At 48.7% G+C, this 27,783-nt stretch overlaps 1 protein-coding gene and 1 long non-coding RNA gene across 2 annotated transcripts; one reads left to right on the top strand and one right to left on the bottom strand.

Moving 5' to 3' along the window:
* Positions 1-1,728: 1,728 nt before the first annotated feature.
* RMDN3 (regulator of microtubule dynamics 3) lies at positions 1,729-22,902 on the top strand. The gene is given in 13 exon segments (XM_036384413.2): positions 1,729-1,873; positions 3,086-3,296; positions 4,387-4,533; positions 7,659-8,145; positions 8,834-8,936; positions 9,732-9,792; positions 16,502-16,577; positions 17,330-17,407; positions 18,610-18,708; positions 20,002-20,055; positions 21,014-21,040; positions 21,042-21,095; positions 21,638-22,902. Coding segments are annotated over 13 exon segments (1,596 nt in total). The 3' UTR covers positions 21,692-22,902.
* A 95-nt stretch (positions 22,903-22,997) lies between these two features.
* Positions 22,998-27,783, bottom strand: LOC118687442 (uncharacterized). The gene is made up of 3 exons (XR_004980327.1): positions 27,727-27,783; positions 24,204-24,323; positions 22,998-23,617 (listed from the first exon to the last, which is right to left on the bottom strand). It is a non-coding gene; the product is annotated as an uncharacterized LOC118687442 (long non-coding RNA).

The raw sequence follows: 27,783 nt of genomic DNA, 5'->3' as shown, positions 1-27,783 counted from the left end.
CCTGTAGAGCATTCCCACTCCCACCCCACAGTCTGACCTGAATTTAAATTCCTTCAGAATTGGAGAAGTTCCATTTCCTGAGATCAGGACAGGCAGAGGTGCTGCATATCCGTTATTATTGCTGTGTTATTAATTATTAATTGTTGTTGTTGTTGTTATAATCATTGTTGTTGTTGTTGTTAATTGCTATTATTGACATTGTCAGTGACATGTTGGTTGGGTGTGGTGACATACAAGAAACTCCAGAGGCTCTTGGTCTCCTGTTCCTAAAGCACATCCCACAAATCCCAGTATGTCCATCAGGAGTTCCCTGTGGGATACCTCCCCCCCACAGGTTAAACATCAGCTTGGTTTCATCATTCCCATCCTCAGCACAGCCTCTTCCCCAAGTCCTGGAACAGCTGGAATGTTTGCTTATTGCTCTCCTGCTCCAGTGCAGACCTGTTGCCCAATGAACCAAGGGCACATTTCACCCATCTGGGTTGGATTTTGACAGAATTCCCGTAATCCATGACCTCTCTGGACCTCTGCTGGGCACGTGTGCTCTGTGGTTATGCAGGGAATGATATGGATATAAAATCCAGACCTTTCCAGAAATTAAAGGAAACTAGCCAGGGCTCTGGCAGCCTGCCCAGCTCTGGGTCTGACTCTTATGTGGCTCTTTCCTGGGGGAAAAAGATAGGAAGGAAAAAATAGGAAATGAGAGCAGAGCTATACATAACACTTTAATATTGAATTTATTGAGGAGATACCGAAATCTGGGAGGCAGCCAGATCTCATCCATCATCCCAAAGCACCTTATCACCCTCTGGCTCCCAGCTGGCTGCTCCCAGCTCTCCTTGCACTGGCTCAGAATTGCTCCCAATAATTCAAAGGGAAGCAGAAGGTTCTTTGGCTCTGCCCAAATCCTGCTGTCACCCAAACCCCCAGGAGTGGGGAGCACACACATGGAGGGTCTTCCCTCTCCTGGCTGGCACCTTTCCCTAAGGAATCCTTTGGCTCTTCCAGAAAAAGGTATTTCTAATTTCAGTGATTCTGGGGTTAAGAAGTTCTTCCTGGGGGATCCTACCACATTTCCTGTAGAAGGAAGAATTCCAACCCCAAATGCTTGGGATGATTGTTTGGCCATTCCCATCTCCTTGGCCTATTCCACCTAAAATCCATTATCTCATCCAAAAACCTGCTGGCTCTGTGCCCACAATCCCACAGCCAGCCCCTTGCCCAGCTCCCTCCCTACAATAACCCTGTCCCGCTCAGCTCCCCAGATTTGGGCACCCCGAATTTCCAATTTTCGTCCATCACTGCTGCAAGCTGAACCCCAAACCCAGCGGGGTTTCCTACCACTTCTGGGAGCACCCACAGAGCGTGGGGCTGTGCGGGGACACCCGCCCTGTCCCCTGCACCCCCAGGCCGAGGTGCTGTCACCACGGCGGGACAGCTGCCGCGCTGGCAGCAGGTGACAGCCGGCGGCCTTGGGGGGTTTTTCCCGGGACATTCCGCGGACTGGGGCCCTGTGGGCGGCCGGTGACCCCCGCGGAGGGCGGCCCGGCTCCGGGACCGGGTCCGTGTCCCCGCCATGTCCGGCTGTCGCCGCACGCGCGCGCCGCTCTGGGCGTGGCCTCGTCGATGACGTCACGCGCACATACACCGCCCCTTTCCTCCCCGCCGTCGCGTCTCAGTGACGCCATCGCGGCGCGCCGCGGGCGGTGCCGCGCGGCCGGAGCGGCCATGGCGGTGCCGGTGGCGGAGCCGGCCCGGGCCGGGCCCCGGCTGGGGATGGCGCTGGGGCTGGCGGCGGGCGCCGGCTTCTGCCTCGGCGTGCTCTGGGTCATGCGCCGCCGCTCCAAGGAGGCGGCGGGGCAGCCGCGCCTCGGTACGAGCGGGATGGAGCGGCGGGGGAAGCCGGGTCGGGATGGGGGAATGGGGTTGGAATAGGGAGGAATGGGGCTAGAGGTGGGGTGGGAATGGGGCTGGAATGGGGCACATGGGATAGGGAGGCACGGAGCAGGAATGGAGGAAATGGAATGGGGTTGGAATAGAAAGGAATGGGGCTAGAGCTGGGGTGGGAATGGGGCTGGAATGGGGCACATGGGATAGGGGGGCACGGAGCAGGAATGGAGGAAATGGAATGGGGTTGGAATAGAAAGGAATGGGGCTAGAGCTGGGGTGGGAATGGGACTGGAATGGGGCACATGGGATAGGGAGGCACGGAGCTGGAATGGAGGAAATGGAATGGGGTTGGAATAGGAAGAGTGGAAAATGCAATTAGAGTTGGAAGAATGGGGTTGAAACGGGTGGCTTGGGGTTGACTGCAGGAAATGGGGTTGGAAGAGTAAGAATGAGGCTGGAGTAGGGGAGAATAGGGATTGAATGCAGGGAATGGGATGGGATGGAATGGAGCTGGGCTGGAATGGGGGGGGGTGGGGCCGGGATAGGGGGAAGTGAGGTTTGGGGTGTTGGGCTTTTACAAGTGCTGGTTTGGAACCCTGAACTTGCTGGGTTTCATCCATGTCTGTGCAAAACTTTGGGAACAGAAAATGAAACCGTGTTCTTACAGTGATCATAGAATAATGGGATCCTGGACTGGTGTGGGTGGGAAGGGCTCATCCAGTCCTACCCCTGCCTTGGGCAGGGACACCTTCCACTATCCCAGGCTGCTCCAAGCCCCATCCAGCTTGGCCTTGGACACTGCCAGGGATGGGGCAGCCACAGCTGCTCTGGGCAAGCTGTGCCAGGGCCTCAGCACCCTCACAGGGAAAGATTCCTTCCAATATCCCATCTAAATCTCCTCTTTTCTAGTTTGGAGTTATTCCCCTTTGTCCTTTCACTCCAGGCCCTTGCAGAGTCTCTTTTCCATTTTTCCTTCAGACTTCTTCAAGGGGCAATTGGGTCAGTGCAGAGCCTTCACTTTTCCAGGCTGAACAGTCCCAGCTCTCCCAGCCTTTCCCTGCAGCATAGCTGCTGATCCCCTTGGTGTCCCTGTCAACACCAAGCCTCCTATCCCCTGCCAGCAGAGCCGTGGCCACATTTCCCTCCCCTGGAATGCTTTCCCCTGGGATCTGACCCTCGTTGTGCTGTGCTTCAGGGGAGGCCGTGCCCGGGGCGCTGCTCCCAGCGGGGGGAGATGGAGCCGATGGAGCCGTGCCCAGCCCCCTGCTGCTGAGGCAGGACGAGCAGCTGGAGCTGCTGGAGCGCCTGGACTTCGTGGTGAGGAACGTGGCCGAGCTGAGGAAGGAGGTGGAGGAGCTGCGGAACAGCCTGCAGGACCTGGCGGTGGAGATCGTGGATGAAGTCAGGTACTGCCCCTCTCTGCTGGGAAACAGCCACAGCATGCCTGGAGCTGGGAATGCTGGGAATGCCTGGACCTCAGAGCCCACCCACCCATGGCAGGGACACCTTCCTCTAGCCCAGGCTGATCCAAGCACGTCCAGCCTGGTTTGGAACACTTCCAGGGATGGAACAGCCACAGCTTTCCTGAGAAATCCATTCCAGTGCTGCACCACCCTCACAGGAAAAGATCCAGTCCATAAATCCAACCTAAATTTCCCCCTCTTCCAGTCTGAACCTGTTCTGTCACTCCAGTTCTTGTTGTAGGGGCTGGATGAACATCCCATCTATGGATTCTGTAAGGGTTGTCCATGGAGGAGGATTTCTTTATCTGCAGATATATTATATTAGATATGTTATGTTATATAGTGTATGTTATATAATTATACATTAATGTATAATATATAACTATATATTGTATAGTATACAATATACATTATATACTATATAGTGTATATAATGTATATATATGTAATATATATCACATATATATTTTATATCGATATTATATGTTATATATAAAATATATAATATATGCATTATATATAATATAAATAATATATAATATTATACATATTATATAATAATACATTAATAAATAACACAATAATACATTATTATATATATAATTTATATATATATTATATATTAGTATAATATATATTATATATATTATATATACTATATATTATATCATATATAATTTTAATTATATATGATACATTATATATTGTATAATTGTTTCTTGAATAATATATATTATAGAATGCATTGTATTAGATACAATTTATTGTATAATATATATCATATGTAATATATAGTTCTATATGTTTTAATGTTCTATCATATATAATATATATATAATATATTAATGGATATTATGTATATTATACAGAATACACTATCAGCTCCATTTGAGTTTGTATAAACAGGAGTGAATCACCTCATGAATTCTTTGCCTAGAAAGGGAATTGGGTGGAGTCTGCTGGAGAGGAGAAGGGGAATGGCAGATATTTTACTACCAAATATTTATTTCTCTTCCTTTTTCTCTCCTTCCAGGACCCACTTGGAAGAAACCCAGCGTGTGGCTCGCCGGAGGAAGTTCCCCTTCTCCAGGGAGAGAAGTGACTCCACGGGCTCCAGCTCCATTTATTTCACCACCAGCTCAAGGAATCCCAACACAGATGATGGAGAGAGTGAAGGAGGGTAAGGAGAGCACTGGGACAGATGTTTTAGGGGATTTGGTGCCACATCTGGGCAGTTTAGAACCACAAAGAAGGGAATTTTCTTCCCCTACAGCCTGTCTTAATTTGCTTTTGTTACAGTACTTGTGTTACTGCCAAGGCCAGACTGAGAAATCTGAAATGATCCTTTAAGAGGAAGGAAAAAAAAATTGAGGGGTTTTAAAGAAACAATTTGATTAAGGAACCTTGCAGAAGGAAGGGAGGTATGAGTCCAGCCTGGCAATGGAGTGAGAGAGTTTGGAAATCGAATTTCCAGACAATTTATATTATATTATATTAAAATGAACAAATTATCTGATCAGCGAATATCCTGAGGTGGAAGGGACCCAGGAGCATCATCCAAGTCCAACTCCTGGCCCTGCACGTGACATAAAATTCTGTGTGGTGTAAGAACAGCATTAAAAATGCCAGTATAGCTGCACGTTGTGTAGTTAAACAGGTAACAAGTTCTCCTGCACCTGTGACTGCTGAATTTCTGAGGAAATGCTGCTCCTTTGTGCCTGAATCTGACCACTTCTGTAGCTTTTGGGGTATGGAAGTGTGTCCAAAAACAGGTGGTGCTGCTATATGCATTTTCCCAGAGTAGTTGGCATGAAATGTCATTTAAAGAGGGATTTTAGAATAGTGGGAGCATTTCATTTTTAGAGCATTGGGGGAATTTGGGCAGCCAAATGATCTGGGGGCTGGTGCCAGCTGGCATTTCAGCAGGGATTTTTCTTGCCAGGACAAAGAACAGGGATTTGGGACTGCCCTAAGCTCATGTTTGTCTCTAATAACTGGAGCTGGTGAGGGTGATATCGTTGGGGTTATAGAGCTTCATTCAGCTCAAGTGGTGTTGGGGTGGGAGGGAAATTAGGGAGGGAGTGATTCATGGTGGTGTAATAGGTAATGAGGCTGAAGAGCAGATTTTAGAACTGTAGAGTTGGTTCTGAAGGCAGGGCTTGGGTGTTTGTGTAACAGCAGATGCACTGAGTCATCAGGGGGACAATGGTTTGTGTAAACCTGCTGGAAAAGGGGGCTTTGGCCACACATCCCAGCCGTGGCTGTCCTCAGATCATAGCAAATTGTGAGTTCTGACAGAGGCCAAGAATTCAGAGTTACAGAAAAGGCACCTCCTGAGGGGACAGGGGTGTATTTCACAGCAAAACCTCATTCATTTATTGGGAATCCAGTGGTGGTTGGTGGAGTCCTTACCTTTTAATTAACATCAGTAATTAGCTGTAATGACCAGTGTGGGGATTTGCGGATTAGCAGCTCTCACCTGATTTAAAACTGGAATCTTAGGTAATGCTTCACTTTGGTCCTACATAGAGAGGTGTAAAAATATCAGCCAGGCCAGGACCAGCTGCCTGTAGTGTTGTCTGCTAGGGATGTGAATGTGCTTGAAAAGTAGCATGTTCAGGGTAGGAAATGTAAATTTTGGAAAAAACCTATTGAAGCTTTGGAGCAGGCACTGGGAGGAGGAATGAGCCGGTTGCAAACAGGTGGATTTCAGCTGGGTGTTCATTGCTGAATTCTTTCAGTGGAATTCAGAACAGAGAACCCCCAATTTCAGCCTTATTTTGTGAACCACATGGGCATGAGCAGCTTCTCCAATTTCAGGCACAATTCCCAAAAATCTTCCAGGAGTTTTCAGGGAGGTTGTGCTGCTTAATTTCCCTGTGTGGCTTTGGGTTTTGGGCTTCTTCACCTCCTCTTCCCCCCATGGGCTGTTTTCCTTCAGGATTGCCACATTAAAGCATTCCAGAGCTTTCCATCATTGTAAACTCAGAAAAACAGGCTGATAACACCTAAATCCCTTAATCTCCCTGAAAACTTTGGGTTTCCTTGTCTTTTTGAACTGGCAGAATCTGGTAGGGGCTGTCTGGCAGAAAGCACGGTTGGTTTTTGAGTTGAAGGGCTGAAATCTTGGCAGCTGCCAGTAAAATGTTGGGGGTTTGGATGGGGAAATCAGGGAATTTGAGGAGTTTAGGTTTAATTACTGGAAATGAAGTAGTCTAGAGAACTAATAATGTCATTAGCATTAAGAAATGTAAATAAATGAGGGTTTTAATCTGAGGCAGAGCCGTGCCAGTCACCTACCCTTGTGTTGGTTATCCATTAATTCAGTGTCATCTCCAGCATGGCATTCTTGCTTTCCTGCCTTTGCAGTGTGAGGCTGATGCTTTATTTCTTGCCTATGTTTCAGGACAACATGGTGGGGTTTTGAAAGTCTGGATGAGGGTTTGAGGGAGCAGAGAGGGGAATTCCTGAGAATTAGGGATGGTTCTCAGGAAACTTTGATAGCCAAACACGCCTTGTTATCTGTGTGTGGGCAAAGCCCTGTCACTGCCTCCTTCAGATAGGGGCTGTGGTCACGTATCTGTGTCCCCAGACAAAGGCAGGGCCACGGGGCTGTCCCTGGGAGGAGCAATCAGCCGGGACAGAGGGAAGCACAGCTGGAGGTACCCAGTGCCCCCAGAGTGCAGGGAACTCAGATCCAGCAGAACTGCTCAAGTTCTCTTGGACAGTTACTGACTTAAATCAACAAAGGCCCCGTGTTCAAGTGCACATTTTGAAATGACTGGCTGATTTGTGCCTGTTCTGCAGGTGAAAGTGAGGATTGGATTCCTTTCAAACAAGACAGATAGTCTTGTTTGAAAAGGAATCAGCTCTGTAAGTAGACCCCCTCCTGCTGTGGTACCACTGTGTAACCCTGGTTTAAATTTCAAATTTGAAATTCCCAGCTTTAATACTGGGGGATCTTAATTTTCTCCATTTTCAGCAGCTCTGATCTGAGCTTTACTGGATCACTGAGGTTAGGAGGAGCTGACAGGGTGTGCAGGGGAGGTGGGGACAGATCCTGGAATGGTTTGGGTGGGAAGGGACCTTAAAGCTCATCCAGTGCCACCCCTGCCCGGGGCAGGGACACCTTCCATAGACCAGGTTGCTCAGAGCTGACTTGGGACATCCTTCAGCTTTCTGGGGGTGATACAAGAAATGAGGCTGTGTGGGACACTTGGGTTGTGCAGTTTTCTCTGGGATAAGCCGAGATACTCTTCCTCTCCTTTCCTCAAACCACTTTGGTGATGTTTTCTTCCCCCAAAGTTACACCACGGCCAACGCCGAGTCCGACTACGACCGGGAGTCGGAGCGGGAGAGCGAGGACGAGGTGAGCTGTGACACCGTCAGGACCATGCGCAGGGACTCCCTGGAGCTGCCACCTGAGGATGACAGCTGTGAAACCGTCAGGAGACTGCACAGGGACTCGCTGGAGCTGCCCCCTGAGCGTGAGAGCTGTGACACCGTGAGGAGCCTGCACAGGGACTCGCTGGAGCTGCCCCCCGAGGGTGACAGCTGTGACACCGTCAGGAGCCTGCACAGGGACTCGCTGGAGCTGCCCCCTGAGGATGAGAGCTGTGACACCATCGGGGACTTGGTGGAGCTGCCCCTCGAGGATCAGAGCTCTCTGTCTGCAGAGATCTCGCTGGAGGAGGGGCTGGGGCAGCTCCTGGAGCAGGCCGACCGCCTGCACAGCGGGGATGAGCAGGACAGGAGAGAGGGCTTCCAGCTGCTCCTCAACAACAAGCTGGCGGTATAGGTGCCTTGTTGTATTTTCCAGCACCGGGGGAGGGTCAGCTTGCATGTCAGGAGGGGTTTCTTCACTCAAAGTGCAACCTGGAAATGACCCCCACCCTGTCACCCAGCCCAGAGCACTGAGTGCCATGTCCAGTCATTCCTTGGACACCTCCAGAGATGGGAACTCTACCGTGTCCCTGGGCAGCCCCTTCCATTGCCTGACCACCCTTTCCAGGAGGAAATTCCTCCTGGTGTCCAACCTAAACCTGCCCTGGCACAACTTGAGGCCATTTCCTCTTGTCCTACCCCTTGTTCCCTGGGAGCAGAGCTCGGTTCCCCCTGACTGCCCCCTCCTGTCAGGGAGTTGTGGAGAGGGAAAAGGTCCTTCCTGAGCCTCCTTTTCTCCAGGCTGAGTATCCCCAGCTCCATTCCCTTCCCTGGACATGCTCCATCCCCTCCTTCACTGCCTTTCTGACTTGAGAAGCCCAGAGCTGGGCACAGCACTGGAGGTGCCCCTGCAATTCCCAGCACAGGGAACTCTTCTGCAGCGCCGAGTTCTAAACTCGCCCTCGCTGTGGTTCCACTTTGCTTCCTTTGGAATTGGGGCATTCCAAGGCTTAGAAAGATCCCTGCATGACCTGAGCTGTGAGTGCCCTGCTCGGGCTCGGTGCTGACCTGGCCTGGGGTGTTTGTGTTCCCTGCAGTACGCGGGGCAGCGGGAGTTCCTGTGGCGCCTGGCGCGGGCGCACTGCGACATGTGGGAGCTGACAGAGGACAAGGACGAGAGGAGGTCCTATGCCACAGGGGGTAAGGAGTTCCTGCTGCCACAAAGGAGGGCTGGCACTCAGCTGCACAGCCCCTCCACCTGCCAGCAGGGCCGTGGTTTTATTGGGTTTCCCTAGAATCTGGTGGGAAGCAGCGCTTTAAAGGAATTTTTTTGTGTTTAAAAACGGAGCTTTGTGAAAGAGTCTAAATAGGCTGAGACCTGCTTGGAGCTGGGAAAGTTGTTTCTCAAACCTGTCATCCATTTCTCTGTGATACTAAAATAAATCATAAATGTAAAATAAACAAGCTTTGCTGTAGCATGCTGGATTTTCTCTGTTGACGGATATAAAAACAATACCTATTTTTAAATTCTCTTTGACTTCATTCCCTCTTTGTTCTTTACCACCTCAAAGGTGTCTGCAAGATTTTAGGTGAGTCAGAACAGAGAAAAAATCATCTTTATTACAGTTAAGATGTGCAATAAAAGATACAAATTTAAATAATTTCTGTCTTGTTTAATATCCAAATAACTAAATAGAGTTACTTAATACTGTAGCTAATATAATTACTTTTTTTTTGGGAATCAGTGGAACCATTTAAACATGGAATTCAAAGTTTTATATTGCCCTTTTAGCCATCAATAGGTGCTTAGTTGTCAGCTTTTTGAACCTGCCAGAGGATAAAATGATGTATAGGATGTTTCCAAGCCAAATACATTATCAAATTGACAAATATATGACTTTTATACTGTTCTGTTACTCTGACAGCCTCAGAGAAAGAAACTGGGAGAGAAAGCAACTGAATTTCTTACCTCTGACTCCTTTTTTTTTGTTCCAGGGAAGGAAGAGCTGGAACTTGCCTTGCAGAATTGGGATCAAAGTGCTGAGTGCCACCAGTGGTAAGTGACTTTTCACTTCTTGCTTTTAAGAAGCATAGGAAAAGGACCTGGAGGTTTTTGTGAGCTGAGCTGCAGTTAAAAAAAAATAAAATACAAACCCCCCCACAAACTTTGCTGTTACTTGCACTGTGCCACACTGGTGGTGTTTTTCCATAAAAAGCCATTTTTAACAGCTTTGCTTACTTGGTGTAAGGAATGACTTGACAGACAGTAGGTTTGGTTGTGATGGTAGGAATAAATTTGGGGTATCTTACAGCAACTTAATTATGAATTTCTCTCTGAAGAGTTCTGGAGGAGAAGCTCCCAAGTGGAGGTGCTTTTGAGGCAAGAGGGAATGTGTTTGACTCCATCAGCCAGGCCTGGGAGTGCGGGCTTGGTGCTCTGCCAAATTCCCTATTTTCCACTTAATTCTGGAGGAAGGAGATCCATCACTCTCAGCAGACAGGCTTTTAGAGTCTCCTGGAAGTGTTTTCTGGCACTGCTGGCTCTGCTCTGATCCCCCTGCAGGGCCCTTGGTTTGGACATGAAGGGACACAGCAGCATGTGGCTCTTTTTATTTAAACAGAGGTATTTTATGTATTTGTTCCATGCTAAAAGAAGAGATGATCTGCAGTTCAGCCAGGCAGTTGTGACCAATATTTCTGCACAGGAGAGGGGGAAGGACCTTGCTACCCTTCAGCAGCCTGGGTGCTGTGCTTCCAGCTCGTGTGGGGCATTTTTACATGTCCTTTATAAAAATTACTCCAAAAGAGAGCTTGAGGAGTGGCACAGGGATTTGGAGATAAGGGAACTGTTTCTGTTTCTTTTCTGTTACTCTGGTGAATTCCTCTGTGAATGGTGTTTGTCAGCAGTTGCACCAAAGGATTGACAGCACTTTAATTAGAATAAAAGGGATTTTTTCTTCTTCTTCTTTAATGGAAATTATTGGGAAAAGAGGTTGCTGAGTGTCTTTGCCAAACAAGATCTGTGCTCTTGCAATGAGTAAATTTGCTTGAAGGATTGTTTTGAACTACTGGCATCTGAATAAGTGCCTTTATCATCTTAACTGTATTTCATCTTTTGGTAATGAATTACTGCTCTCAATTAAAGCTTTGATTGGAAGGAGGAATTTGGGAGCAGGAAAATCTCCAGCAGATCATGGTGCTGGGCTCTTGTCTGCTGGCTTAACATCTTTAAATGAATGGGGTTTAGTTGCCAGGATTAATCTTAACATTTGTATTTTACAAAGCCAAGTTCTACTCCAGTGTCCAAATATTGACAGTTTTTGCCTTGGAATTCCAAGTCTGGGACAATTCTTGGTCCCTCAGACCCCTTTCCCAAACAGGGATAAGGCTCCTTTCTGCACAGCTACATCTTGCTTCTAATTCTCCAGGGCAGCTGGAGGAAGGAAGCAGCAGAGCAGCATGTGGGAGGTGTGGGATTTCTTGGGAGTGAATATCTAACTCCCTTTATCAGCACACAAATTACTATTTTCTGCCACGAGTAGAACAGGAAATTATTCCCTTCCCAGCTCTGAAGTGGTCACAAGCTGGCTTAATTGCAGTCTTCCTTTATGCTAATTGAATTTACCCTGGGGAGAAAAAGCAGCAGAGGTTTTAAAAGCTTTTTTTGGGTTGGATTTGATGCCCAGCTCTTGGGGGAAGCGATCAGAGAACATTGTTCACATTTATTTAAATTACAGTTTTGTTCTGTCATATTTCTCTCTAGTGACTAATTTCCTTGCTGAAGAATCCTTTATTATCTTCTGTCACAGGGGAATAATTTATTATCTCTCACCACCCATCTTGTCTTTCCAATATTCTTCTCTCTCTTCCTTGTAGTTTTTCAGACAGAAGTGGAGGGATTCAGTGCAGGGCACAAGCTGGGAGAGTGGCATGGCTTTGTGCTGGTGTCATGGTCCTTTGCATTCTTTCTTCTACACACACCAGCACATACCACCACCGTTTTCTCTTTCCCACTGCATCCCAAATGGCCACTTCAATGGAAATATTCCCAGTTATTTTGCTGCCTCCCCACACAGGCTGTGTGAAGCCTGATGGTGCAGGAATTCCTGGGCTGAGTTTTTTCTCTGTGTTTATCATTTCATGTTGATTTTCTGTTTTATCAGTTGCCTCTTGAAAGTTTGTGGATTCCTTCAGATGAAATTGTGCTGGCTTTTGGTGCTGATTCATTGTGGTTTTGTGCTTGTTATTTCCTCCTGCTGCCCACATCACTCCCAGTTTTTTGAGGCACTGAGGAAGACAAGAAGTACTTTGCCTACAATTACCATTGCAAGGAAAGATTTCTCCCCTCAGTGCCTCGTTGTTGTTCAGTCGTCACTGACATTTTAAAGAAACAAAGAAAGAAAATAACTGGGGAAGGGAAGGATTTCTGCTGGGAAGCTGTACTGCTGGCTACAGCTCCTTTTGGGCTTGGAAGGATTTGACAGCAGGAGGAAAAGTGGTTTCTCAGGAGTGCCAGGGATAGCAGTAAGTGTGTGGGGCTGTGTCTGGCCTGGCTTTGGGACCTGCCCAAGCACAAAGGAGAGGCTTTGATGGCTCTGCTCTGGCCATGGAGTGTGGGACAAAGCTCTGCTTGTGGCTGGTGCTGTTGGAAGCTGGCCGGTGCCAAGGGAGCCATCTCTGGGCACAATGGAGCAGGAATTTGGTCAGGGCTGCACAGACAAGCCAGCCCTGTGCAGAGGGGCTGATCCAGCCCATGCTGCCCTTGGGATGTTCCCTTGGGAAATGTGTTGGGCATTAAATGCATTTAGTGCCTTAAGAGTAGATCTGTGTGTGGGAAGTGAGGGATTCACAGGGAATGATCTCAGAGCCTCTCTGCTCCTGACTTAAAATGACCTCGTTCTTACCTTGGATTTGGACACCAGAGCCCTTCTCTGCTTTGACTGTCAAAGATCCCTGAGCAGGTGGAGCTTCTGTCCATTTAAAGTGATTTCAGCTCTTGAGTGGGACAGAGCAAGTTCCCAAGTCTGTTCTTGCTTTTAGGGATGGATGGATGGATGGATGGATGGATGGATGGATGGATGGATGGATGGATGGATGGATGGATGGATGGATGGATGGATGGATGGATGGATGGATGGATGGATGGATGGATCAGTGGTTGCACAGACCTTTCAGAAATGAATTGAGAAACAACTATGTCCTTTTAGAATTCCCACCCCATTCCCTGTGGGTATTTGCAGCACAACTGTAAGCATGGGGCAGCAGCCTTAGGGATCAGTAAAGGAGAGCGAGCTGTGGATTTGCCTTGGCTTCCATTCCTCTTGCTTAAAGTAATACTGGAAGTGCAACCAGAGGGATTTCAGAGAAACCTGAGGAAAATGGTGCAGGTGCTGTGTCAGGAGCTGCAGTTTGAGTTGGACATCTTGCCCTGGAAATGAAGCACTGCCTGCTGAAAGCCCTCGCTGCGGGAGGAATCATAAGCTCCAGGCCCCTTGGGGTTATCCTGTGTGTTATGGAGAATTGGGATTGGCTTGGATGAGTCTCCAGAATGTGCCCTTTCTTCTGGAGAGTCTGGCAGTGTGGTGGAACATCCTGATCACCAGCCCTTTTCAGTTCTGTGGGTACATCTGGCTGTCCGTGGGCAGATCCTGGATTTTTGAAAAGTCACAGCATTCCGGATATGCCTGGGGGATGGCTTTCATTTAACACCTGGCACTGCTTCAGGATTTCACTCCTGCTGCATCACTGCCCAGATCTGGCCAGTTCTGAGCCAGACTCTGGGTTTATGGGCTGAGCATTTTCTGTTCTGCAGGCAGATAAAACAGGGAATTTGCTGTTAGTGTGATATGGAGCAGGAGCAACTGTAGGAATAGGTGTTAGGAGATAGTTCAGAATGTAGTGGAGGGAAAATAACATGGAATTAGAGCTGTCTGAATGCAGCCCCCTGACTTGTCTGCCCTGGAAGGTGAATTCAGAAATGTGAACATTCAGAATCCAGGAGCTCTCCCATATGGATGTTTGTGGGCTGTAAGGAGGGGGAGCATGAGCCTCCCTCACTTTTTCCTTCCATCTTGTCTCCCCTGGGAAGAACCAAAGCTTTTTTTCCCCAACTCTTCAGGATCAGCTGGTCATTAATTTCAGGTGGAGTCACTGGGAATTCTGCTGTCTCTCCCAGAGCACTAATTCCCACATAAATTCTTATTTCAATTTTTGGTTGCTGCAGTCTAAATACCTGCCTGCCAATTCCCTGTCCCCTTACTCAAGTGCAGGGACTCACATATATCTACCCAGTGCACAGGAAGGTAAAAACTGGGAATGCTCACAAAATATTGGGAAAACTGTCTTGGAGGTGGTTAAAAGAGCTTAGAGGTGTGTTTGGGCTAGCAGAGCCCCCTGACTGTGGAGGGGAGGTGCTGGAGGCTCTGTGTTCCATGGCAGGGTGCTGCTTCCAGGGAAGTCAGAGTGCAGAACCCAAAAAGTCCTTAAATCCTGGGGATTCAAGCTGGAAGATCAGGCTCTCTCAGCTGGGGGTTCCTGCTTGCACAGAGTTTATTTTCTAATAAATGGGGAAATCCTGAGCTGAGATTCCTGGTGTGTCAGCAGCTTAGTGAGGAGTCTGGCTACTAATTAATCAAGGGATATCCTGAGGAAAGCTCTGGATGGATCTGAGCAGTAATGCATAGGGTACCCAGTGGTTATAGGGGATGAAAATCCCCATCATCATTATTTTTATTCTTTCCTGGTGCTGCTGCTCAGCCCCCCTGCACCTCCACAGGGCTCTGGTGATGCTCAGCCCGAGGCATCCCATGGAATGAGCTGGAATCAATGACTCCATCCTGCCAAGCTGAGCAAGCAGGGGAGAGAACAGCAGAAAGCACAGCCTAAAATCCCAGAAGTGCAGAGTTGTGGGTGTGAAAATCCCCCACAGTCCAGTGGCCCTGAACCTGGGATCAGCAAAGCTGGGTTGGGAACAGTCATCTTTCCTGGGAATACAGTGAAAATCAGATCAGGTGTCTCTTCACATACATATTTCTTAGTTTATTTCATGGCACCAAAATAGGACTGAAATTTAATTTACTGCTGCTTTTATGGCTTCTTCATCAACATTTCACCAGGCTGTTAAAAAAACCCTGGAATTTTTATTTGTCATGAGACAACTGTGTGATTTATTGTCTAGGAATATTTTATCTCATGATCTTAGAAAATAAGCTTTTTATTGGCTTGTATTTCTCAACCCCTGTCATGTTGTGGTTAGGGATGTGTAGTCCAGGCTGGGAAACAAATTGGAGAAGATCCTAGAAACACTTACTCCATCATCTGCACACAACAGAGTGGAGCTGTGGAGCCCCAGCAGCAGGAAAAGATTTTTGTCCCATAACCCACTGATCCTGGTAATCCTTTCCATTACCGTGAAAAATAAGAATTTTAGAGCTTATCTAGAGCTTTTCCACAAGAAAGTTAACAAATTAAGGGAAGAGATTTAAGGCAAAATGTTAAATTGTTCAGGAATCGTGACTTTGTGCTGTAAGTTACACACCGGAGATGGAGCAGTGAGGTGTGAGGGGATTTGTGGGATTTTGTGACTCTGAGGAAAGTGTAATTGGAGATTTAAAGGTCTCTGACAGATTCCTGCACATCTGCTGTGGTTAATCATCCCAAAGGATCCTTTGGGATATCGCTATCTGTGGCAGCACTGGGGTGTGGGTGTAGGAAGGGGGATTTTTATTTGCATCTTTCTGCTTTTCAGCTTTATTTTTTGCAAGAATGAGCAATGTTATTGATTTGTCTCTCTGTTCCACTTGATATTTTTTGAACCAAACTCAGAGAAGGGATGGAAATGTCCACCACTCCCAGAGCCCAGCAGGATAGGAGAGGCCAAACTTCCATCTGCAAGTTCTGTCCCACTTGAGAGCTCTCTGAGCTGCTGTTGTTTCTTGGGAAGTGATGCAGGGAGGGAGGTTTTGAACCACTGTGATGCAGGGAGGTGAGGTGGGAGGGTGCAAATCCACAGGGAATTAATTTTGAATTTCACAGCTCGTGCAACGACTGCTTTTGCTGGGGCCTTGCTTCTCAGGCTCACAACTCAAGGTCTCTCACTGGACAAAACTAAATGGCTTTGCACTCCCAACACTGAGCATGTGTCATTCTGTTTCCCAGCTGCAGGATGTGGGTAGGTTTTCCAAGTGTTTCCCTGGAAGCAGAGCCCTGTGTGCTGCAGCTGGGCTATGTGTAAGGGGGTTGCTGTGCCCTGTAGTTCATTCATTGGAGCTGCTCTTAGTCTGCCTCTTGCTGCAGTAACTTCACTCTGCCCTGCTCTGGGTCCTGGCACAGCTTTCCCTGCTCAGAGAAGCAATTCCAGGTGTGGAAGTGTGCTGCTCCTGGTTTTTAGCTGTCAGAGCAGTGAGTTTGTGTCTGGCTGCCTCATCCTTCCAGCTCCTTCCTTCCTGAGTGCTACATTTTTGCTGCTTATGTCTCTTCCCTGTCAGGGATGTGCTGGATTCCTTGTTTTCCCCACTTAGGTGTGAAGCTTTAATGCACTTCACAGAATCCTGGGATGGTTTGGGTTGAAAGGAACCTTAAAGCTCTTCCCATTCCACCCCTACCATGGGCAGGGACACCTTCCATTATCAAAGGCTGCTCCAAGCTCTGTCCAGCCTGGCTTTGAGCACTTGTAGATCTCCCTTCTGCAGCCATGGACAGCAGGGAGATGTGGATTCAGTGTGGATTCTGTCCCAGCTTGTTCATGCAGGTGTCTCCCCATGCAGGTTTGCCATCCTTTGTGGGCAGGTGTCGGAGCAGGAGAGCATTTCCAAGCGCATCCAGGCTGGATATGTTTTCAAGGTGAGTGGCCAGGAGGTGCTGGGCTTGGTGTGAGTATCAAACAACACTCATTTCTGCAGCTGGAAATTGGGAACATTGGCTCCAGTTCTTCTGAGGGAAGCAGTAGATTTCAGAGGTGCCAGGGATGAGGAGGCTGATTCCAGCCATGCCTTTTGGGAGTGACTCTGCAGTTTTAGACACTATAATTACCAGAAAAAAAAAGAAATCTTGTAAATGAATTTAGGTAAAGGATGAGACTTAGAGCTTAAAATATGGAATGTGGTGACAACACACAGCACCAGCTTGTCTGCAGTATGTGCCTGTGAGCAACCTGCACCCTCCCAGGGAGCAGTTACTGCTCAAAAAGGATTTCTTTCATTTGCTTCAGATTCCCTGTTTTTTATTCCTAGTATTATTACTAGGAATGATCTATGATGCCCTGTGGATGTTCCAGGGGAAAAGGACATGGAACAGGCCACAGGTTATTGTTTCCCCATCGGCCTTTGGCATGATCAGTGAGGTTATGGCAGAGCTCTGGAGCAGGAATAAAATGCAGGGCAGCTTCTTTGTATGTGTGTGTGTGTGTGCAGAAATTCCTGTCCCTGAGGCTGGAGAAATGCTGCTTTTCCTTGCTCACTGAATCCAGTCTAATTTTACTGTTTGTGGCACTTAGAGGAAAGGAAGGAATCCACAATTTTTCTCCACCTGCTCTGGTGGGTATTTTACTTGCTTTTGACAAAGATGTGACATGTGCTGCTGCTGCTTTCCCACAGGAACACATTGATAAAGCCATTGCCCTGAAGCCACAGGACCCACAGCTCTACTATCTGCTGGGAAGGTGGTGTTACCAGGTAAGAGAGTTTATTCTCACCCCCTGGGCAGCCTCTGAAGGGTTCAGAGCTCCAGCTTGGGTTTTTAGTCACTGCTGGTGGCATGGGAGGGGAAATGGCAAAGGGTGGGTTAGGAAAAGCTTGAGCTGCAAACTCCTTTCCTGTTCCCAGTGCTTTGCTTGATAAAAACAACCTTCCTTCCATCCTCTGTGGATGTGGTCAAGGCCATCTGAGGAGCTTCTGCTCGCAGTGTGTTGGTGTGTGATGTGTTGCATGTGTCCCCCTGCCCCTGCCACACACAGAATTGGAGGCACTGGCAGCATGTGCCAGCTACTTTGCTTCCTGACAGGGAAAAGCTTGGAGGCAAATGCCAAGCTCTCAATCAGATTTAGAGCCTAAGAAAGGGAATAAAAGTCTGCAGTGACTGTTGCTGTTCCATTTGTGCCATTGGAAAGCACTTTGTTGGGAATGGAGCCACAGTGCAGGGTTTGTAGCTGGGATAATTGACAGTGGGAATTACAGAGCAGCCCTGAGCTGAACTGCTGGGAGCTCCTGGCTCTTTTCCTGGAAAAAGATCCTTCCTTCATGCTCAGCTTGGAGCTGCTGAAGCTGTGGAATAAAAGCACGGGTGGAGAAGTATGGTAGTGCTTCATCTAGTCTGCATTGTTGGAATTATACAGGATTAAACAGGGTATTGTCAGAGGGAGCTGGTGGATTCCCCATCCCTGCAGGTGTTCAGGGAATGCCTGGAGGTGGCATTCAGTGCTCTGGGCTGGGTGACAAGGTGGGGATTGTCACAAATAGGCCTCCATGGGCTGGGAGGGTTTTTCCAACCTAAATGATCCCATGATTATCTGGTGGGAAGGCTTCAGCCTGCCTCTCCCAAGGAATCACAGGGTGGAGGGGAGCAGGTTCCTGTGGAAGGTTTAGGCTGGGAGAAGGGAGAGTACAGGTGGGGACTGGTGTGGCTGCAGTGTGGCAGGTTGGGATTTGGGGCCATCCATGTCCCAGATGTGTGGAACTGCAAAAACTGACCTGGGATGAGGGAAAGCAAATTGGGTTAAATTCTGTGGCCAGACTTGGATACTCCATGGGAATATTCCCAAACTGCCAAGGGGTTTGGCTTCCTCCCTGCTGCAGGAGCAGCTCCCAGGGACTGGGCAGGCCCTTGTTCCTGTGCTGGTGTTGGATGGATGGGCCAGGTTGTCCTTTTGCCTGTGCAGGTTGCCCACCTGGGCTGGCTGGAGAAGAGGACGGTGTCGGCGCTGTTCGAGGCTCCCCTGACAGCCACAGTGCAGGACGCACTGCAGAACTTCCTGAGGGTAAGGAAAGGTGGGAATGGGCCTGGGAGGGGCAGCACTGACTGCACAGCTCACAGCTCACAGCATCACTGCCCTGCACAGGTCACAGCATCACTGCCCTGCACAGCTCACAGCTCACAGCATCACTGCCCTGCACAGCTCACAGGAACAGCATCACTGCCCTGCACAGCTCACAGTATCACTGCCCTGCACAGCTCACAGCATCACTGCCCTGCACAGCTCACAGGAACAGCATCACTGCCCTGCACAGCTCACAGAAGCATCACTGCCCTGCACAGCTCACAGCATCACTGCCCTGCACAGCTCACAGTATCACTGCCCTGCACAGCTCACAGTATCACTGCCCTGCACAGCTCACAGCATCACTGCCCTGCACAGCTCACAGGAACAGCATCACTGCCCTGCACAGCTCACAGTATCACTGCCCTGCACAGCTCACAGCATCACTGCCCTGCACAGCTCACAGGAACAGCATCACTGCCCTGCACAGCTCACAGCTCAGAGCATCACTGCCCTGCACAGCTCACAGCATCACTGCCCTGCACAGCTCACAGCATCACTGCCCTGCACAGCTCACAGGAACAGCATCACTGCCCTGCACAGCTCACAGTATCACTGCCCTGCACAGCTCACAGCATCACTGCCCTGCACAGCTCACAGGACAGCATCACTGCCCTGCACAGCTCACAGTATCACTGCCCTGCACAGCTCACAGGAACAGCATCACTGCCCTGCACAGCTCACAGCTCACAGCATCACTGCCCTGCACAGCTCACAGCATCACTGCCCTGCACAGCTCACAGGGATGTCACTGGGCTGCTTGGATCCCTCCTGGTCCTTCCCCATGGCCTGGGACCTGGGTGGAAGGAAAGCTGATGAGAAGTGTCCATTCCAGCATAGCCACAGAAGAATGGCATGTTGAAGGTGTCAGAATTGCAGCCCAAAGTGCTGAGAATTGCTTTAGGGGGTTGGTTTTCCTTTCTAAGGCTGCACAGCGATTCCTTGCTCAGTACTGGATACATCTGGGCTGTACTTCCAGGATCTGGGAGCTGGCAGCTCCTCCCTCAGAATATTTTACTTAAAGCCTGGCTGACTTTTGCATTTCAGACTTTTCCAGACAACTGCTTGAAGGTTTCAGGGGCATAGTGCTTTATGTATTTATTAGGATTCTCCTTCCTGCCATCTATTTTTTTTCCTTTAAAAGCTGCAGGAAGCCTGATGTAAGAATTAACTGTGTCCTTGCATATCCTAATGTCTGCTCTTCCCTGTCACACCCTGCCTCTGTTCCTGTAGGTCGAGGAGCTGAGCCCAGGGTTTTCCAAAGCAGGAAGAGTTTACATTGCCAAGGTAACCACTCACTTCTTGTTTGTTCAGAGGGTAAGAAATACTTGTATTAAAAATCACCTTTGGCTGTAAAGTGCTGACCAGGTAGAAAATACTCCAAGCAGGAGAAGAATTTTATAGGATGATAATATTTCCTTTTATCCTTTAAATCTTTTTAGGCCAAATCACCTTGTACAGAGGCTTTAAAATTCAGGGGTTTTGCCTTTGAGTCAGCCAGTGGAGCATCCCTGGTTTTTAACAGATGAAATTCTTTATAAAGCAGGAATGGTGACTTGGCAGCTGTGGGCTGGAGGTTTAATCCTTCCCCACCATGACTTCTGTGGTGATAAAGCCAGAGAATCATGGGGAGAAGTAAAGGATAAAGGATTTCTCTTTCCCTGTCCAGCATAGGAGTCTTGAGCCCTCTTGCTGAGGGGTTTTTAGCACCCACTTCCTTTTCCTGGATGAATTTCATGGTCTCCAAACACCCCCAAGACTCTCTGGGCACCCAAAATCTTCCTGTTCCCAGAGGGATCACTGTGCCTCGGCTGCTGGTCACATGGAGAATATTTCATGCCTATTTTGGGACCCGAGACTCCTGTAGATAATATTTATTACATTTTCAACAGGCTGGGGAACAATGTGCTCCCAGGAGAGAGGTTTTGTGGAGAAAATGGTGTGAGGAAGAGGGGAAAAAGCAACTGAAAATCAAAGTAGAGTTTGAAAAGAGTGAAAACCACAGGGGCACCTTAAAATGGCCAAACAAAACCCAATCTCCTTCCTCAAAAGAAGGAGAGTCAAATATATTTAGTATTCCAAGATCTGGTGGTGCTTCTGAGGCGTGGTGGCTGAGGGATACTGCAGGAGATGCCAGTGCAAAGGGTGAAGAGGCAGAAACAGCTCTTTGTAGCAGTTGCCCAGTTCCATTTGCTGTCTGTTTTCTCCCATTTAACCCCTCTCCCGTGGCCATTTCCCTTCCCAGTGCTACAGGGACCTCGGGAACGCCTCGGCAGGCGGTGCTGTGGATGGACCTCGCTGCGGAGCTGCCAGGGTACACCAAAGAGGTAAAATTGGATTCTGCACCTCTGCTGCACCCTGGGACATCCCAGCTGGGTCCCTGGAGCCACAGGGAGGGACAACAAGTTGGATGGGAGGGATGGAGCACCTTTGCCATGAGAGAATGGGGCTGAGAAGTTTGTGGTGCCCTAATTGTGGCCTTCCAGTGACAGGAAAGAGGGAGAGACAATTTACAAGGGTCTGGAATGACAGGAAAAGGGGGAATGGCCTCAAACTGAAAGCAGTTATGCTTGGATCAGGTATTAGGAGGAAATCCTTCCCTGTGAGGGTGCTGAGGCCCTGGCACAGGCTGCCCAGAGAAGCTGTGGCTTCCCCGTCCCTGGAAGTGTCCAAGGCTTGGAGCAACCTGGGCTATGGAAGATGTCCCTGCCCAGGAACTGGATAGGCTTTAAGGTCCTTTTCAACCCAAGCTATTCCAGGACTCCACAATATGCTTAAAAGCTGGTTTGGAGGAAAAGAAGGGAAATGGTGTTTTGTATTTGTTTTAATCAAGCTGTACATTTATGAATTTCCCTCTTGCCATTTCCAGGATGCAGAAAGCGAGAAGGAACTTGAGGAGATGCGCTCAGTCTGTAAGGAATAATTTTGGAAAAACTCATCCCACTGCAGAGACAGTAAAATTCCAAATGGATTTCATCATCCTGACAATTTCAAGTACACTTCATGGATAAGCAACAAGAGCTTACAGGAAAATACCCAGCAGCACATCCAGGAAAACATCTTGGCATTAATGGGATAAAATAGTGATTGATTTTCCTTTGCAGAGAACTGCATGTGTTTGATTTTAGGATCCCTAAAAATGTTACATTCCTGAAAAAAAGGGGGGAACGTTTATAGGTAGAGTTTGTGATATAAAAACATTTGTGGTTATTTATATGTGTGTATATATATATATATATATATATGGCAGATATACGTGAGATAGTTTGTGATATAAATATGTATTATATATTTTTATATGTGTGTGTATAAATATATATATATTTATTTATATATATTATATATATGTACGCACATATATCTTTTATATCACACTCTCTACCTGTCAGAAATCCTTGCTGGTGAGCTCCCAATTCATTCCTGAGGAAAACTTGAGCCAAATTTTTTTCCAGTTTATTTGTATTGTCTTTTCCATACTAATTAATGGAATCAGTTATAATAACTGTTTAATTGGTTTTGGGGAGATCAATTTCCAAGTGGGACCAAGAAACTTTTCTGCACAATCCAGACTGGATTTTAAGAGATTCATTAGTCAAAGAAGTGAGGAAAAGAATTTTAAACTTCAGGATTTTCTCCCAGTGATGTTTCTGTCTTCACTTCGTTCACACAAGGCTGAAAACTTCTGTCCCTCCAAACTGTGCTGCTGTGGCTTAAATGGAATGACTGAGTTTGGGAAGTAGTTCTTGATCAGTGAACTGCCCACAGGGGTGGGAATATCCCTGTGGCAAGGATGATGTTTCGCTGTGATGATCTTCTGCCACTGACCAGATGAATTCTCTTTGAATTAATTATCTCCTGGACTAACGAGGCGACGCCGAGGAGGTGAAGCCGAGACTGACATTCCTCCTGCAGCTCCTGGGGACCAAACAGCAACAGGGAATTGTGCTGGATGCTGACACAGATGGGGAAGGAAAACCTGTTGTGGAATTCCCCACATATGTATCAAGGCTTTGTTGGTATCCCTTAAAACTCCAATGGCAGCTACTGAACACTAATTCCTGAATGTCTGTTTCATGCTGGGGTGGTTGTGAAGGGTAAAGTGAGGAGCGTGTGAGTAAAACATTCCTTAAATCACCTTTTTTTCCCTTGCACTGTGGTGGGTTTGTTACTTCCTGAAAATAACACAGAAGGGGAGAAGTGCAGCACATCTCCAGCATTCAAACTTCCTGGATTACAGGTCTGGATGCTGCAGGGCTGGGGGGCAGGCACTGGCCAAAGCACAGATGAGGAGCTTTGGGAGGACCTGGATGGAGGGATGGGCCTGTGCTCGTGCCAGTGCAGTTGTCACCTTTGTCACCTTGTGGGGAATGTGGTGGCAGCCCCGGGAGCAGCTGGGAGCTGGGGCAGGGCCTGGCACTGATCCAGGGCAGGGCAGTGCTTCCCTTGGGGGGGTTGGCCCCCACGCTGAGCTCAGGCAGGATCAGGCTCACAGATGCTGCATTTTGTGCCCCCTGAGAGTTTCTGTCCCCCCTGGGGATTTCCTGCCGGGATGGGGCAGCGCAGGAGCAGAATTGAACCTGCAGCTCCCGTGGCCATTGCTGGCCTTTGTCTCTCTGCTGTGCCATCAGACCGTGGCAATTTGCTGCTGCCACTGCCACTGCCACCCCCTGGGGCTGTGTCCTCCTGGCAGCCCTTCCCAGCCCCAACAGGAGCTCCAGTGCTGCCTCTGTGCCTGTTGGCAGTGTTTGCTGGCATTGTGCCTCACCCCTGGCAGGATCCTTTTGTTCCAGAGCAGGCAGACTCCAGAGCTTTTGGGCTTCTCAGCTGCAGGGCTGGATTGCAGAAGTCCCTGCAAAGAAGAATAACCATGAGGTTTGTCCAAGTGGTGCTTTCAGAGCCCACCTGACAGTCTGTGCTTTGTGCTGGAGGCTGTTGTGCATTGGCACTGCAGGGAATGAATGTCCCCTTCCCAGCTCAGCCCAGCAGATCCCAAAGGCTCTTACAGGAATATTTATCCTTCACTTCCCTGTGTGATAACCTAATCTCCACCTGCCGTGGGCCATTCCTTGAGTTCTCCTGGAGAAAACCTCACAGCAGAGGAGTTTGCAAAGAGCCCAGAGCTGTGTTTGGAGCAGAGAGAGCTGAGAGCTGTGTCTGCCTGTGCTGCCCCAGCCTGGCAACATCCCCATGGAACAGCTGGCAGATGGGATTAGATGGAGCAAAATCCCTTCATGCAAGAGGTTTTCTCCTGTGCAGTCAGGCACGGGGCAGGCAGTGAACTTTGGAATTCAGCTGATTTCCCCAGAAAGCATCACTCCCATCAGCATCAATGACAGGACCTGTGGCCACTGCTCAGGAGTCACCCAGCCAGAATCAAGGGCAAAGCTTGGTTTGGGTCTGAGAACTTGAAATAACTTGGAAAGAGAAGAAATGACCTTTTTCTTCTTCCTTTCCTTTAGATGCTGGAATTGCCTCTGTGGATGTGCACTGAGCTCTCGCTGCAGGGAGCTGCCAGGCCTTAATGGTGGTGAGCTCATGTTCTTCTCACTGGGGAACTGGAAATAATTATTAATTAGTAAATGCAGAAACGTTTTCTGAAACCTTTCCCCTTTGCTGGTAGATCTTCTCTTTGTGGCTTTGAATTTACAGAATTCCCTGCTGTCCTTTGCCCTGCCTGAATTCCTTGCAGCTCCTAACTGGGAAAACCTGGGATAACTCAGAGGGGACAGAGGTGACATTTTTAGCTGAAAACCTGGGGCAGTTGGGAGGGGACACAAGAACTGTTTGTGCAGGAAAATGTGAGGGGATGTCAAGGGGAGCCAGGTGGCATTTTGAGGGAAAAGCTGAGGTGATGTTTAGGGGAAAGAATGCAAATTTCAGAGTAGAAAAGAGCTAATCAATATTGTACAGGAAGGAAAAGTTTGGGGGTATAACTTGATGTAATCTGTAGGGGACAGAATGAAGATATTGGAGTAAAAATTAGGTACTCAGTAGTAGACAAGGAAAATTTTGGAGGCAAAGCTTGACAAAATCTCAAGAGAAGGGAATGAACATATTGAGGGAAAAATGAGGTGATGAGTACTGAGCATACAGTTGGGAAAATTCGGGGGTAAATCTGAGATAATCTCTAGGGGAGAGCATGAACATACTGAGGTAACATGAGGGAATCAGTTGTAGATGGGGAAATTTCAGGGTAAAAATTATATGGAATAATCTGTAAAGTGAACATTTTGAAGTAAAAACTAGGTACACATGGAAAATTTTGGGGGTAAATCTTGACAAAAGCTACATGATAGGAAGTAGTAAATAATGTTGAAGGAAAAATGAGGGAATCAGTAGTGGACAGGTAGGGGAATTTTGGGGGGAAAAACTTGAAATAATCTAAAGGTTGAAAATTAATCTTTTCAGGCAAAAATGAGGTAATAAGTTATGGACAGGTAAGGAAAATTTTGGGAGTAAAACCTGAGTAAATCTCAAGGGAGAGAGTGAACACTGACATAAACTGAGGCAGTCACTGGGGGTAGGCAAGAAAATTTTGGGGGTAAAACTTGGGAAGATCTGTAGGGCAGAGAATGAACATCTTGAGGCAGAAATGATCAGAAGTCAACATTAGGTAGAATTTGGGGGGCAAACCCTGAGGTAATTATGTAGGAACAATAAGTGGTTTTGGGAAAAAATCTGACATAATTTGCAGGGCACAGAATGAACATTTTGGGGATAAGAGACATAACCTGTGTGGTTTTGGTTTTAAAATCTAGTTGGTAAATAGGGGACAAACTGGACATTTTGTAATAAAATCTGAGTTAATCTGTAGAGGAAACAATGGATATTTTGAGGTGAAAAGGAGGTAATCAGTACTGGGCAGGTAGGGAAAATTGAGGGCTAAAATGTGAGATTATCTCTAGGAGAGAGCAGGGACATCCTGAGGTAAACTGAGGGAATTGCTGTGGACAGGTGGGTAAATCTGGGGATAAAACTTGAGGGAATCTCCATGGTAGAAAATTAATATTTTAAGGTAAAAATGAGGTACTCAGTGGTAGAGAGGTAGGGAAAATTTTGGGGTAAAATCTGAGATGATCTGTAGCAGAGAGGATGCACTTGATGGGGTAAACTGAGGTAACCGGTTATGGACAGGTAGGGAAATTATTGGGAGGGAAAACTGAAAGCAGCTGTAGGGTAAAGAATGAAAATACTGAGGTGGAAGTGAGGAAATAGGGAGTGGACAGGTAGGGAAAATAATGGGAATAAAGCTTGTGGTAATCCCCAAATTAGAGAAGGAATGCTTTCTTGTAAAGAGTGAGGAAATCAGAAGGGGACAGACAGGGAAGATTTGGGGGAGAAATCTCAGGTAATCCCAAGGTGAGGGAAGGACTGTTTTGAGGTAACCTCTGGACTCCCTGGGTCCTCCTCCTTCCCTGCAGCAGCTGGTAGGGAAGGGAGAAGAGGCCTCAGGCTGGAGAGGGGCAGGAGAAAGGCCCTGTGGGCAGAGGGAACCCCCTGGTGTCACCAGGGCACCCATGGGGAACAGAAAGGACACTCTGGGAGCACATGGAGGCGATTGGATCGTCCCTTGGGGGGATGCTGGCATTTAGATTATTCCATCCATTTGGCTGCTGAAATTTCCCAGCCCAGGGGCTTTGGCTGGCAGGGCAGCACAAAGATTGTTCCCTGTGTGGTGCCCAGATTTGGGGTTCATCTTTGCAGTTTAGATGAATTAGAGCTATGGCCCTGAATTCTCTGCTGGAATAACCTCTCAGTGCCTCATGCAGCATGGATATCCATGGATATCCTCATGCAGCATGGATATTCCCACACAGAGCTGCCTATTTGACACCTGCTGTGCCAGGAACCAGCAGAGGCTCCGAGAAGCTCAGTGGGATCAGGACAAGCACAGGTTGATATTCCATAGCATTTGCTATTTTTAACCCTTGGCTATTTATTCATCCCCCAGCCCCACCCATGTTCCCGGGGGCACTTGCAGAGTTCCCTGGAATTCCGTGGGCTCCACCCCTGGGCTCGGGCTCCAGCTGATGCTCTCAGCGGCGAGGGGGGGCCGGACGCGCTCCCGGCCCTGCTGAGGCAGCCCCTGTGCCCAGGGGAGGGCATCTCTCCCTGCAGGAGCTGAGCTCATTCCCGAGCCTCGGCAGCGGCCTCCGGGAGCTCTTTTCCCTGAGGAAAGGGATGCACATCCCTGCCTGCAGGGCACCTGCACTGTGACCCACCTGTGCCAGCTTCCCAGCACTTCTGCAGTTCCAGCTGGCTCCCGAAAAACTCCAAACTTCATCCAAACAAAACTCCATCTAACTCTAACCTTTTGTTTTAAGGCATCTCCGAGGGCCTTGCTTGGGATTGAATTGCTGTGAGGGGAATTCCCTTGGCTTTAAGGCTGCTGCTGGAGGATGGCCCCAGGCTGGAAGGGAAGGGCACTGGAGTGGCCGGGACACACCCGGTGGCTGTGTGGGAGCTCCAGGAGGTGGCACCGGGAATTGCTGTCTGAGCTCCTCTGCAAAGCCAGCGTGCAGCACTCCCAGGCAATAGCAGCTGTTCCTTGGGCTGGTTTTGGGATGTCAGGGGGCTCTGTCCGGGCTGCAGCATCTCCGGGGCCCCGTTCAGAGCAGCCCCTGGCTCAGGAGCCGCAGGCAGGCCCTTGATCCGTGCCCATGCCAGCGCTGCCGGGCATCCCAGCGCCCGCCTCAGCTGTGCCTGGCACGCTGCCTGCACGGGCAGGACACTGAGGCACAGCTCCTGCCCTGCAGGCACCGAGGGCAGGAGGGGCTGGTTCCCCCTGGGCTCGGCCTCCCCCCGCCCCGCGTTCCCGGCCAGCCGGGACACACGGAGGGAGCAGCGAGGAACATTCCTGGCAGGGAGCAGGAGTCCCCCAGGGCTCCGTGCAGCTCCGGGCCGGAGAAGCAGCGCCGGGCTCAGCCCCCGCCGTGAGTTTGGGCTGTGAGCACTCACCTGCAGGAAAGGCCCCTCTGCAGGCGGGACCAGCCCTGACACTCTCCAGAAGAGCTT

The sequence above is a fragment of the Molothrus ater genome, chromosome 6 (assembly GCF_012460135.2).
Source record: "Molothrus ater isolate BHLD 08-10-18 breed brown headed cowbird chromosome 6, BPBGC_Mater_1.1, whole genome shotgun sequence".
Taxonomy (NCBI): Eukaryota; Metazoa; Chordata; class Aves; order Passeriformes; family Icteridae; genus Molothrus; species Molothrus ater.
This window is presented reverse-complemented; position numbering and strand designations above follow the sequence as displayed.